Source organism: Nannizzia gypsea, genomic scaffold, assembly GCF_000150975.2.
Source record: "Nannizzia gypsea CBS 118893 supercont1.1 genomic scaffold, whole genome shotgun sequence".
Taxonomy (NCBI): domain Eukaryota; kingdom Fungi; phylum Ascomycota; class Eurotiomycetes; order Onygenales; family Arthrodermataceae; genus Nannizzia; species Nannizzia gypsea.
In genome coordinates this window covers 2,761,704-2,774,467 of record NW_003345201.1, presented here as the reverse complement: position 1 = coordinate 2,774,467, position 12,764 = coordinate 2,761,704, and the positions used below count along the sequence as shown (strand labels likewise).

The window sequence follows — 12,764 nt, the reverse complement described above, 5'->3', positions numbered from 1 at the left end:
TCCGCGATCGAGGATGCGGACGACGAAGCCTGTGTTTCTTCTTGTCGACGGGTTTCTGTGACTTGAAGAATTTTGGGAGAACCATTGAAAAGTTTTTTGAGATTTTTTTTTTTCCTTTTGTGGTTGTTCCGAAAAAAGTTGTGGGAGAGAAAAATAAAAGATGGAAGACGACAGACGTCGATGGAAGACGCAGCAGCAGCAGCAGCAACAGCGGAGGAAGAAGAGGAAGAGAAGAACAAGAGCAGAATGAGAGAAGAAGAAGATGCAGTTAAACCATCGCTGGATGGTGCTCGCTCTCTCGCTCTTGGGCTTCTGCTTGGTTTCTTTTTCTTGTTTCTTATAGATATTCTGTCTAATATATGGCTATTCACACGGCAGAGAGAAGACGCTGAAGCTGAAGCCGGAGCTGATGCAGAAGGCAACGATGATGAAGACGATGAAGATGACGATGAAGACAGCGCAGCAGAGCCAGCAGCAACCTCGAGAAGAACGGAAAAAGCAAAGAGCAGACAGACAGACAGACAGACAGACAGAAAGATGAACAGCAACAGTTGCTAGAAGGTTCTTAAGGGAGGCTGACCTGCGATGTATGAAATTAGACGAGATCCCTCTCCCAAGCCACCGATTTTACTCGACTTCCAATAGGCAGACACGGACGGCCAGGGGGTTACCTGCAGAAAGGAAACATGCGACTATGTCTCTATGATGACGAACGAACAATGTTTTTCGTTGGCGGTAGAAAAACTACTGAACATTGAGATCCCCGAGAGAGAGAGAAAGAAAAAAACACAAGCCAGAGGATGGTGATAATAATAACAGCGGGCAGATGAATTGAGTCGAGGGTTTGACCAGGGACAGGGCGTGTCCTGACCACTAAGATCAGCAGAGACGGTGGACGGATTTTTAGCAGGCAGGCGGGCGAGCTGCTCACTGGCCCAGCGCCCTTTTTTTCATCCTCATCTGCTGCTCACTCTATCAGGCACTTATGCATGGTGGTGGAGGCTGGGAGACGGTAGCTGGCCTGTCAGCATCGCCGTTGGGAGGACCCTTAGCACGTCCGTTAAGGCTGTGATATCAAAAAAGACAGACTTTTTCTATTCCCTGGTCAACAGCAGCTACGGGGGTAACCACAAAATGATGTACGGAGCACGGAGTAAGTAAGGAGGTAAGGAGTACATGCTCTCCTCTATAACGAATATAGCCATCCGAGAAGGGGAAAGGGGGAAAGAAGAAGATGCTTAAAACAAGGGCAGAACGATGAAACTCCGGAACCCGAATGCAAATCCCTGTTCAATATTTTTCAACATGGAGGAAAGAACAGCAACAGAGGGGAACAAAAACATGAAAATAAAAAAAAAGTGGGAAGAAAAGTCGTGATACGAGTTTGCTAACATGGTGAATTAGGACATGACTGGATCTTTGGAGGCAAAGGATGGAATGTTATGGCTTCATAATGCGAGCACTATTTAGGTCGAGTCGAAGGACGGCTGTCATCGCTCTCACTGTTTGCCCGTCGTCTCTTTAGTGTGCCTTCAGCCTTGCTGTTGCTGGTGCTGCAGCCATTATAACACTATTATGCCATGTTCCTTGTTAGATCGATGCATGACATGACATCCTTCTAGCGAGGACCTCCCGAGGAATGCAAGAGCTACTAACCTTATACGCATGGCGGAACCAGGTCGTTCCTCTCTTCTTGCTACTGACCAGCCCAACCCACGAGTCACAGTTTTCACAGAGACCCTCCCATATGTTTGCATTGCCCTGGCTTCGTCGAGTGTGCTTCGGGGGACTGAAGGCTTGTCCGGTGGTGGCGCTGATGCCGTGCGTGAAGCTCTTGTCGTACCAATACCCCGAGTTCTTCAGCACCAGCCAGCGTCCAGGCTTGCAAATGCCGCACCAGCCTTCACGCTTGTTTCCATGTCCACGTATCCAGGTAGGGGTGTACATGTCGCCTTCGAAGCGAGGCTCCTGCTCCCGGGGAATCATCATTGGGTCAGACGGGAACATGTCTTCCGGCGGTGGTTGTGATGGGTTATCCTTTAACGGCTCCAGCAGGTCAGGAGGATTGGCCAGGTCCGAATAGTGATCTATATCATGATGCCCTCGACAACATTTATTCCCGGAGGCTTTCCGGGCTGCACCTTGCTTTGTTTTGCGCTTCGGGGTGGCCATGCCTGACTTGGGCTCTTTGGCCCTAGCCCGAGGTTTAGGCAATGGAGGAGGCAAGGTATCCTTTACTTCCTTTGGCTCTGCCTTCTCCTCAGTCGTGTCTACCGCCGAGAGGACCGGGTAGTGGTCTGACTTCTGCACCGAAGGAGAAGATTCAGCGAATGCGGCGTTACCGTGCGGCTGGTGAACGAAGTTTGAATTCGTAGAAGAAGTCTTTACCCATCCACTTCCGCAAGCGTCGTAACTGTAAGTGTTTAATTGCCGCGCATGAGGAGCTCCGGGTGATGTTGCAGCCATGGTACCTAGTTCAACCTCAAGACAGCCAGAGTACTGCTGTTGTCTTCGAGGTGATGCTGAAGGTGAGAGTGGCGTATTTGAATAGTATAGTGAGCTGCAAGGAGTGAATGCTGAAGAAGATGAGGGCATATCTGAGTATGCAGATATGTCATTATACCCCATCGATGCCGAGACAAACCCGGATGGCGGTTGTGTGGTAGGAACAGCAGTGTCCACGGTCAACTGTGCCATGGTCGATCTAGGAGAGTTCTCCCAGCTGGGTAAAGATTCCACTTCGGAAGATGCTCGATTGGCGAAGTCAGAGCCTAGCGATGGAAGCGTGGTATGATCATCTACCATATCCCCCTTATACATACCTGCTTCGATTAGCCTAGCACTGAGAAATGGATAAATATAACCACCAGACTCAGTTTCCCTACCGTTGTGTAGAGGGTTAGCGCCGACACAGCCATCAGAAGCTCCAAACTTCTGTGTCAAGGAGTTTGATCAGATTCATGCGTGTCATATGCAAGCTGCGGCTGGTATTTTGGAGGACTAGACATCAATGGCAGGGAATATATGCTGTCATATAAGAGCCTTGTCTGATGACTCTCCTGCTTCACCGGCATCGGAAGGTACGTCCACGGATATTCGGAGGAATGCACTCCTCCATGCCCAACTGGTATACCATCCTGTCTGATGAAATGTCCACCCACACAATCCGGTAGAGCTTGTGAGGACGGGATATATTCGCTCCTAAAAGTGTCAGCAACCATGGCTTCTTGTCTATCTGCATGAAGGGGCAACCAAAAATATAATAGAAGAAATATGCATACTGCTGCAGGGCGCTCCTGTATTCGATTTCACCTGTCGACATCTTTCTAGAGGCTTGTATGTATACCTAGGTAGATAGGTCTTGAATTGTTAAGGAATGGACTGGATATCGATGCCCGCAACAAGCCCTGGGTAGAATCAAAATTAAGGCGTTCGTTGAATTAAAAACCGTATGTATCAATCAATTTTCCGGACCTGCCAGAGGTGTTCGTTTGTATGCCGTGTGGGTATGTATGTATAGAGTGAAGGATGGTGAGGACAGAGCTGCAGATCAATGTAGACGGCCCCAGACGTAAGTAAGGAGTGGATAAAAGCTAAGTTAGAGATTAAAAACAGATTTTGCAATTAAAAGAGTATTATAGGAGAATCCAGCTCCTGTTGAAAGTGGTAGAGGTAGAAGAAGAAAAGGGAATGAAAATCAGGGCACATGAACCATAACAGATTTGAAGCTATAACTAACTATTCAAACGGCCATGAGAGAATGTGTTCCCCTGAAGGAAGGACAATGAAACAAAACAGGTGGATAGAAGAAAAGGAGAGGCAGGAGTCAGAGAGTTCGGAAGAAACGGAGGGAAGGATAGGCTGTGATGCAATTATATCAAAATCAATTCTCACCATCACTCTCGATCCCCCCTCCCTGTGACGGACACAAGGTGGGGAGCTGCATCTATAATTAAAAAGAAAAGAAAAAAAAAATCAAGAAAGAGGGAAAAAAGAAACGAGAGAGGTAATCCGTATCGAGGGAAAGGCAGCGGCAGCGAAGTCACTTGATATTACCGCCGGAGTGTCTTCATCCATGGGCTCGGCTGGCTCTGCTCCAAATGCTCTCGGACCTGCATGGAAGGGAAAAGCTAGATAACTAACGAGTTAGTCAACGAGCATATCCCCAAAGTGGCTAGCTAACTGGTCGTCTTATCTCTGGAAAGTTGAGCATTCCGTCCAAATTTGGTTGTGGAAGGGCTGTAGCCGCTGGCCAACTTGTTACTTCCTAGCATGAACCACATCTCAACAGCAGATGTTGCAAGTTGCCAAGGGGTTGTATCCCGCCCTCTGCCTCTTGTCCGTTAGTTAGCTAAGTAGTTATTTAGTTAGCTGAATAAAAAAAGAAAAGGAAAAGGGAAAGAGAAAGAGAGGGATGGCTTGGGGGTCAACCGGATTGAGGTCTCGATTGGTACCTGAATATCAGCATTTTTTAACCGCCGACGTCCAGCGTCCAAAAATAGCAACGCAGCGAATTGGCCTGTCAGCTCGCGCCGTTTCCAACCCTTCGTATTACCGCTGGAAGGTAAAAAGGGCTTTGATGCGAGGGATCCAACAGGCCAGAGCGCCGACGAGTGCTGTGATTGGGAAACACTTCTGGATCAAGCATCGTCACCCGGGACAGCAGGCTATTATTTCATGCACGGAAGAGGGACGGAAGCGCCCACGTCCAGCATCCCCCCTGTTGACTCGCACACGGACAACAGGGGGGCCAAGTCTCTGAGTTTGCTCTAACCGCCGTGTCGTTCATTTGTTGCTTTGCTAGGCAGGATATAGCATTTTTGGCAGGTCCTGGATGCGACTGTATGCATCTCTTCCCGCAGGCCTTGTCTGGGTTTCCGCCACTGCTGCTTCTGACGGAGAACAAAGTCCAATCACCAGTGTTCCTGAAGCCGTCTCTTCTTCTCCACAGCATCAAAACGATCGTCTGCTCTCATATTCTGCGAACCCATGTCATCCTCCGCTGTTGCAGGCCATGCAGTCATTCCCTATTCATGGTGCTTGCCTCCCCATTGATGACCGTCAGCCTAACTAGGCTTGGGGCTAGTAAACATCTTTGCATTACCTTTAGAGTTACCATATGGATCTCTGCAGGGCGTTTTGTCATCCGGAACAAACGAAAAAGCCGATGCCCTGTTGCTATTTTTGGTGGCAGCCAACATTTGATGTTTAGACAAACAACTAGTTAATTACCTAGGTCTCAATAGTTAGTTAATGAAGTTTCCTGGACGAGAATGTTATTCTACTCCATATGCAACTACTGGTTGCTACGACGTGTCCGTCGATCATGGTCATCCAACTCCTCGGCAGTTCTAAATTTATATCAGAAGAGCTGTGGATCAAACTAGTTAGTTACATTTCTCGTTCTATTAATATTTTTATCAATTCCCCCATGATGATGAAACTGCAACAGTTGCAGTGGACATGGTCCTGTCGACGGCGGTTAGCCATGCCTAACAGACCAGGGGATAAGCTGAGGAGTCAACTGTATCAAAGTATCAGAATTCATGCATCCAAGTCTCTTCCCAATTACCATATATGTACTACAATCAGTAAAGTAGCGGGTTCCCTGTTGCTCTCTGTCATTTTATTTACGAAGAATAGTGGTGTCAACCGATGATGAGAAGTAACGATAGCCATTTATCGCAATGGAGTAAAAGTAAACCTTGTATAGGTATTATTTGCTCGGCATTTTCATTGGGTATCTTTGGTACAGGGAAATGGGATAGATTTGAAATCTTGGACATGTCTTCGCCTGTATATCAAAATACCACGAGTCCTTGGAGGCCGCGGGAAATGCATTTTTTTTTTGTGACAATGAGGTTCTTTTGAGTAAAAGCCAAGGATACTGCACGGAGGAGGTATTGGCGGGGGGAAGGAGGGGGTGGAAGGTAGGGGGAAGGGGGTGACAAATTGGTGAATATGTCATTCAGTCAATGGTTGGGCTGAACGTTTCATCAGTATCCATGGACTCTGGTTCAGTCTTGACACTAGAGCTGTCCATAGTAATTGCTACCAATGGCTTGAAGTCAGAGTTTGGCGTGTTATTGTCAGTGTGTTTTGCAAGATCGCCAAATAGTGATGTGCTGTTCAAGAATGAAATGAGCTCTTCCTTAAGAGGCTTTTCCATTTCGCTTGAGTTTTTGAGGTCTGTCAAATAGTCCTCGCTCATACCATCGAAAACATTCTCCACGTCGAGGCCAACCAAGTCGACAAGGGCATTAGCGAACTCTTCGAGCTCGACTTTTATTGTGTTAATAGCCCGATGGAACATGTCGTACTTGGAATCAGCCACGCAATTAGCAATGGTATCTTTGATTTTCTCAAATGAACCAGCACCTAAAAATAAGCTTGCTTTAGTTTGTTATAAAAGTGTCCTGCGAAGGCCCAAAACTTACCTTTGATTCTCAAAACTGTACTGTAAGCCGGCCTTAAGGCCAGCGTGATGGTTGGAATAAAGATACGGTTTAGATCCTTCTGCTTGGAATCCATCTTGCCAGTGACAAAATGGATTGTTTGCCTAATTTTTTCTTTGTATATTAGGCACTGGTCATTTAAGATATTGGTCCTTGAATTGGTTTGGCTGAGGGTTCGAACGTCCCTCATCACACTTCTGTGAAATTCACCCATATCTCTCCGTAGAGAATCCGAGATTTTGTTAAGCAACTGGGGGATTTGCCTGATAAAGGCCCTGGATCATAATTAGCATATGCCGTGAAGAATACTGAAGTTTAGAAATATCTAGGGTACCTTTCCCACGCTGGTCTAATAATTGCCATCATTGGTTCAGCTCTGTAAACGTGAGTCTCATTCCTCAATCATGATAGTTGTTTGAGAGCCTTACAATTCTCTTCCCCAGTCCTGTTACCGCAATTTTAGCGTCATAAGCGCCGGGAAACATTGTGTAGTTCACTTACGTATCTCTTGCCTTTACCATCTCGAAATTCACCAGATCTCCGGCAGATGGCTTTGTATGTCGAGTGCGCAATGCCCCCATTCTTTTTGCCCCGATTCCATCGAGACGGAGGGCCATCGGCAGCAGCAATCGCTGTAACAGCGGCATGATCTACAGGTGTTAATTTCACAATTCACTCCACAATTGGGAATTTGGGCATACCAAGATCAGCGTATAGTTGCTGTCTTACTCCCAACAGAGCCTTTGACATGTTGAGGACCGTAGTACCGAGAGCCTGAAAACTAAAGTCAGCGGGTACCAGTAGAAAAATGAATGTACAAGATAACGCTTACGTCCTTGAGAGTCTCGAGTTCTTCTCCTAGTAATCTTTTGTCATTATGCTGTGTTGCCAGGGAGTCAACATGTCTCGACGCTTGAAGCTTCACGGAATTGGCCAGCTGTCCAACGTTATTCAAAAATTTGTTGTGTTCTGCTGTACGGGCTGCGACACCTATATTCAAACAGTATCTCTGAAGTTGGGATATTCCAGTATCCTCAGTGGTTATAAAACCTTTCGCTATCTTATCTTCCTTCAGTCTGCCTTCCAATATCTGAAATGCTTTTGCAGATACGCAAAAAACGTGCAACTTCTCTTTGGTAGATGGAACTTCACTGGCGCATTCGCTGCCGTCATCATAGCTAGTGATGCTAGCCTGAGCGAATCCGGTAACAAAATCCTCCTTGATGCGGATCTCAGAGAATTCATTTCGTTTCTCTATACAGCAACGTTCAAATTCACGTGTCTTGAGTTTTATCTGGTTTTTGTAAGAAAGAACATCTTTTTCTAGAGATTGGGTTTGAGCCTTAATTGTGGCTTGATTTTCTTTCATCTTCTTCCTGGAAACCAACAACTCGGCCTTTCGAGGGCTGGGTGACGGGGATATGTTCATGAAACCCTGATCGGGTGGGCTCTGGTTGGTTAGCTCACCAGGGTTATCAACTTCGCTGTCGCTCTGAATTGCAAAATCCACCAACTTGTCTAGTTTCGAGTTTAAGCGCTTGTCCCTCTTTCTAAGGCTGTAAATCTTTTTACGTATACTTTTGATGTACTCTCCTTTTTCTTTCTGAAAGGTCTCCAGGGTTTCTTTAGCCAATTTCAACCTGGGATCGTCAGCTGCCTCTGACAGATTGATGTCGTCAGTCTTGCTGCAGATAAAAGCTAACTGGCTCATTCCGCCATCCAGTTGCAGCTGGCGCTTGAAGCCATCTCCAAGCAGAACTCTCGCCGAATGATCATCCACAGCTCGAGTAATTGGAGCTAGAACCCATAAACCAGAGCAGTTTTTTATGTATTTCTGAGCCAGCGTTCCTCTGGCTGTGTTGACATCTAGCAACCCTGGGAGGTCCACAAGCACGGCACCAGTTGACAAAACGGGTGATTTGACACGTAGACGCACCAGCTCAACAAGGGGCCATAACTGCATAGGTTTGTTCTGTGGTATCATATGCGTGGTATCGATGGTATCCTGATTTGAGACCAGGGAGGGGTCCTCGCTGTCCACATATTTACGGAGTTCTTCATAGAACTCAAGAACGTTGTTTCCCGAAAGGTATTTCGTCGAGCCTAGAACCGCCGCAACGTTAGAATTTCTCATGAGGTCTTCAATGGATATAGTCTGGGTATCCTGGAGAGGCAGCTGATAAACAGCTTTAAATTTGGCGCATGCTACGCCAAAGTCAGAGTCGTAAGTTGAGGGAAGGTCATCAAGCCCATCCCGCATGTCTTCAAATAGAAGACGCATCTCCTCCTCCCAACTAGACTTAGATATAAACTGGATCTCAGCTTCATATCTCCATGGCCCGTTACCGTAGGATATTTCCGTTATTGCTGCTGTGCATGCACGCATGCCACTGGTAGGAACCAAGCGTTTCTCTCCCAAAAGAGCATTTATTAGAGAGGACTTTCCTGCACCAGTGGCGCCAACTACGCCAATTGTGACTGTGGGGTGGTTCTTGCCCTGGTCCATAGTCTCCAAAATTTGTTTCCGAAGAGCCTCATTGGTTCTAGTGGAAGAAGAATACTTCTTCAATATGGCCTCCAACTTTTCGAGAATCTGAAAGCCCTCATTCGATTTCCTCTCCAGCTCCTCTAACTCTTTACTCACAACAGGCAATTCCGGTTTTATCTCTCGGGAAAGGGGGCTTTGACCGTTGGCAGGCGTTTCCTCATCACTCGAGGAGCATCCGGCATCACTGGAAGACATTTCTATGTCATCATAGGCATCTCGGTCAATTGAGAGCGAAGGAATATGGACTTCCACGCCCAAGGATGCCATGTTTTATCACTAGATGTAAGGGGAATCGACAGATAACGAAAGGGGAAATGAGGCTTGAAATAGCTTAGAGAGGTAAAGCTGCAAAATGAGAAGTGAATTCTTTGCTTCCTACTTTCGTAATATGTAGAAAATAGGCATGGAGAGCGAAGATTTCATACAGCTACGTAGAATAGCTCTGGCGTAGAGACAAAAAACACGTTTTAAACCTGTCTTGTTTATTTTTAAAACATGTTGAGGCTCCTTGAAAAGTAAACAAAGTTTCACGTGAAATGCCAAGCTTCACAAGCTCTCTTACTAAGCCCACTCATATCAACTTCGGCCTTATCCCCGAGTACTTTTTAGCTTGTTGCAGCGACGTCCAAACAGCTGGTGGAAGAAATAGAGCGATCTGCCCGTTTAACTGTCATATGTCTGCGCGTTTATGTGCTGCAAATACGGAGTATAACCGTGGGCGACTAAAGTCGGAATCATGGCCAACCATTCTGTCAATGATGCTCATGGATATATTAAACTCATTTTTCTCCTAGAATAACTACTGGCCTAAACGGAGCGTATGGCAAGTCGCAACACCTGATGAAAAGGGTTTTATCGATGCATCCTTCTAACAAAGCGCCGACTATATGGAGACCTTATGAGCAAGTTATTGGTTACTTTGCATAGTTATTTATATCGGTACTTATGACTTGTTGTTTCTTTGTACAACCCGAGATCGCCCATCGAAAGAGGTACCTAGGTAGGGATTGGCCGCCAAAAATCATAGCAGGACCATGGCAGCTACCCAGATCTGCGACTGGAAGGAGGCAACGAGGATAGCTGCGGTTAGAATGCCAGTAACAACGATGGAGATCAAGTCACTTAATCGATGCGACTTCCTCAATCTGGTGGCTCTTAACTGACGATCTATCCTTCCACTGTCCAGTTCGGGAACTTGTTACACCGCATTGCAGCAGGGTTGTTTACCAACTTCTCAGTGTTGCCAGACACCCAACCGCAAGTGATTACTATACATAAAACCTGCTACCCCAGTTATCTTTGCAAATTGAGTCAAATGATACCAAATTTAACCACCCAAGACGAGCAATGGCAAAGAAATATCTTGGAGAATCTGGTGATAAGCTCACCGTATGGATATCCATAGCTGCCTCCACTGTCCTCATATTCTACGGCTACGACCAGGTCTGTTTGGCACTTGTTGGCTTTGCTTAACTTATACTAAGTTCGATATAGGGGGTATTCGGCAATGTCCTAATTGGGGAGGACTTCTTGCGAACAATGGGCCACCCATCCACAAATTTACAAGGAAGTATGACATCTGTTTATAATATTGGGTGTTTCATTGGCGCCATGTCAACTGTATGGACTGGGGACTATTTTGGTAGACCCCGTCAGATCGTGGTTGGTAGCACCATCATTGCTATCGGCGGCATCATCCAAGCTTCTGCCTACGGCGTGGCTCAGATGATGGTAGGAAGAGTAGTTGCTGGCCTAGGCACTGGAATGAACACCTCGACAGCTGGAGTATGGCAATCCGAAACAAGCAAAATGAATAGTAGAGGGAAGCTTGTAATCATTCAGATGGTGAGAGGAATATATCCCAGATGTCTTCCTATTAGCTAGCTACACATCGGCTAAATTTGCCTAGGCAAACTGTATCATGGGGTTCTCTATTTCAAACTGGTTAACTTTGGGGCTCTCTTTTGCCAAAGGGAGCGTCGCGTGGAGATTTCCCTTAGCATTTCAGGCGTTTTTCACTCTCTGCATATACGCCACGTGCCCATTCCTACCAGACTCTCCCCGGCTACTAATCCGCAAGGGTGAATATAGCAAAGCACTGGAAGTACTCGCTGCGTTGGAAGGTAACGGAGCAACATCCAGCTCTCACTCTGTCAAAACTCAATTCAATGTCATCAAAGATGTACTAGATCGGGAGAATCTGAACTCTTATACATGGAGTAAACTGGTTATAGGGAAAGGTGACTTTTCCGAGATACCCCTTAGGACGTACACATCTAATAGATACCTTATAGGGCCGTCTGGTGTCCTTAGGCGGATGATACTAGGAGCATGGATGCAAGCTATGAATCAAATATCTGGTATCAATGTCACCTCGTAAGTATCATTGGGGCCTTCTCAAGTATGGACTGATGCTTACGCTCGTTAGTTATTACATGTCTTACGTCTTCATTCATGCCCTCAGTCTTTCACCGCTTCTTTCTCGCATACTAGCAGCAGCGGGGAGCGTTGATTATCTTATTTTCTCCTGCCTCGCCTACTTCCTGATTGAGCGTTATGGCCGCCGGAAGGTGATGATGGCTTCTTCTCTAGCCTGCTCGCTATGTTTCATAGCAATCACCATCTCCCTATCTCTGTCAGAAAATGGCCGCGGAGATAATTACAAGCTTGGAATAGTGGCTGTGGCTTTCTTCTTTGCTTTCTTTGCAAGCTTCGGCTTGGGAGTACTTGGTGTCCCATGGCTATACCCAACGGAAATAAACGCCTTGGAAATGAGGACTAAAGGAGCATCATTGGCCATGGCAACGAACTGGATTATGGTAAAGACACAACCGTTCTGCCCCAATGAACCGTGTTTGTCCCAACTGACGAGGATTACGCAGAATTATATGGTCGTACAGATAACCCTTCCCGGCATTGAAAATCTAGGCTGGAGATTCTGGATTATATGGGCGGTGATATGCTTTTCGTTCATTCCGACGACGTATCTTTTTTATCCAGAGACGGCAAATCGAACGTTGGAAGATATTGATCGGTATTTCGAGGTTAATAGGGGTATAATTGTTGCATTTGATAAGAGTGAGCCTTTCATCTTTCTACTTGATATGCTTTCTATGCTAATTCTACTCCTTTAGCTGCTACCCAGCTCAATCGTCCTGAAGAATATATACATATGGACGAAGTGATTTCACAAAGAGAAATGACAGAGAAGTCAAGTGCCTCAGCTAGCATGGCGAATAAACAATCTGAAGCGCAGATTGATCCAGTATAAGAGAGATCATCTTATGCCCGTAATTTCTTTCCCTGCAAGTATTAGATTATCTGTCAATCTACGGTGGTAGAACATTCCCTCAGATCCGCTTATACGTATCCTTTCCCATATTCCTGAACATATACTATCTCCAGACTTTTTTATGCAAACCAGAATATGTTCAAAAGAAATTTCCAACATATTGATGGTCTCTCTGCCCTACAAAACTTGACAAATGATCCAACTAACTAGTTAAGGCTGTCTCTTATTTCAGGAAATTAATTTACATTCGAGGTCAAAAGATTACCATTCATGGGTTGACTTATATTAGTACGAAATAAATATAACCATAGGTATAGAATGACGGGCAGTTGATCCTCCAAGATATCATACCCGTCAATCGATTTTAAAGTAAGAAAATTGCCAACTAAGTGAAATAAAACAACCCAAACGAGAAGCTTCAAGAGAGTGAATGATAACAAGTGGCTACCTTGTAGGTATCGTTTTATCC

General features: G+C 45.9%; 4 protein-coding genes across 4 annotated transcripts; 2 read left to right on the top strand and 2 right to left on the bottom strand.

The window, feature by feature from the left end:
- Positions 1-180: 180 nt before the first annotated feature.
- On the top strand, positions 181-558 carry MGYG_01023 (hypothetical protein; the record flags this gene model as incomplete). Its single annotated transcript, XM_003176891.1, has 2 exons — positions 181-319; positions 344-558. The coding sequence occupies 2 exons, from the start codon at positions 181-183 to the stop codon at positions 556-558; spliced, it is 354 nt and encodes a 117-aa protein (XP_003176939.1).
- Positions 559-1,462: 904 nt separating this feature from the next.
- On the bottom strand, positions 1,463-3,322 carry MGYG_01022 (hypothetical protein; the record flags this gene model as incomplete). The annotated part of the gene is made up of 5 exons (XM_003176890.1): positions 1,463-1,570; positions 1,657-2,822; positions 2,886-2,934; positions 3,069-3,201; positions 3,282-3,322. The coding sequence occupies 5 exons, from the start codon at positions 3,320-3,322 to the stop codon at positions 1,463-1,465; spliced, it is 1,497 nt and encodes a 498-aa protein (XP_003176938.1).
- A 2,646-nt stretch (positions 3,323-5,968) lies between these two features.
- Positions 5,969-9,270, bottom strand: MGYG_01021 (hypothetical protein; the record flags this gene model as incomplete). The annotated part of the gene is made up of 7 exons (XM_003176889.1): positions 5,969-6,378; positions 6,438-6,730; positions 6,790-6,831; positions 6,884-6,900; positions 6,957-7,105; positions 7,157-7,229; positions 7,288-9,270. The coding sequence occupies 7 exons, from the start codon at positions 9,268-9,270 to the stop codon at positions 5,969-5,971; spliced, it is 2,967 nt and encodes a 988-aa protein (XP_003176937.1).
- Positions 9,271-10,350: 1,080 nt separating this feature from the next.
- On the top strand, positions 10,351-12,274 carry MGYG_01020 (sugar transporter STL1; the record flags this gene model as incomplete). The annotated part of the gene is made up of 7 exons (XM_003176888.1): positions 10,351-10,446; positions 10,498-10,848; positions 10,913-11,243; positions 11,298-11,379; positions 11,432-11,822; positions 11,886-12,081; positions 12,138-12,274. The coding sequence occupies 7 exons, from the start codon at positions 10,351-10,353 to the stop codon at positions 12,272-12,274; spliced, it is 1,584 nt and encodes a 527-aa protein (XP_003176936.1).
- Positions 12,275-12,764: the final 490 nt, after the last annotated feature.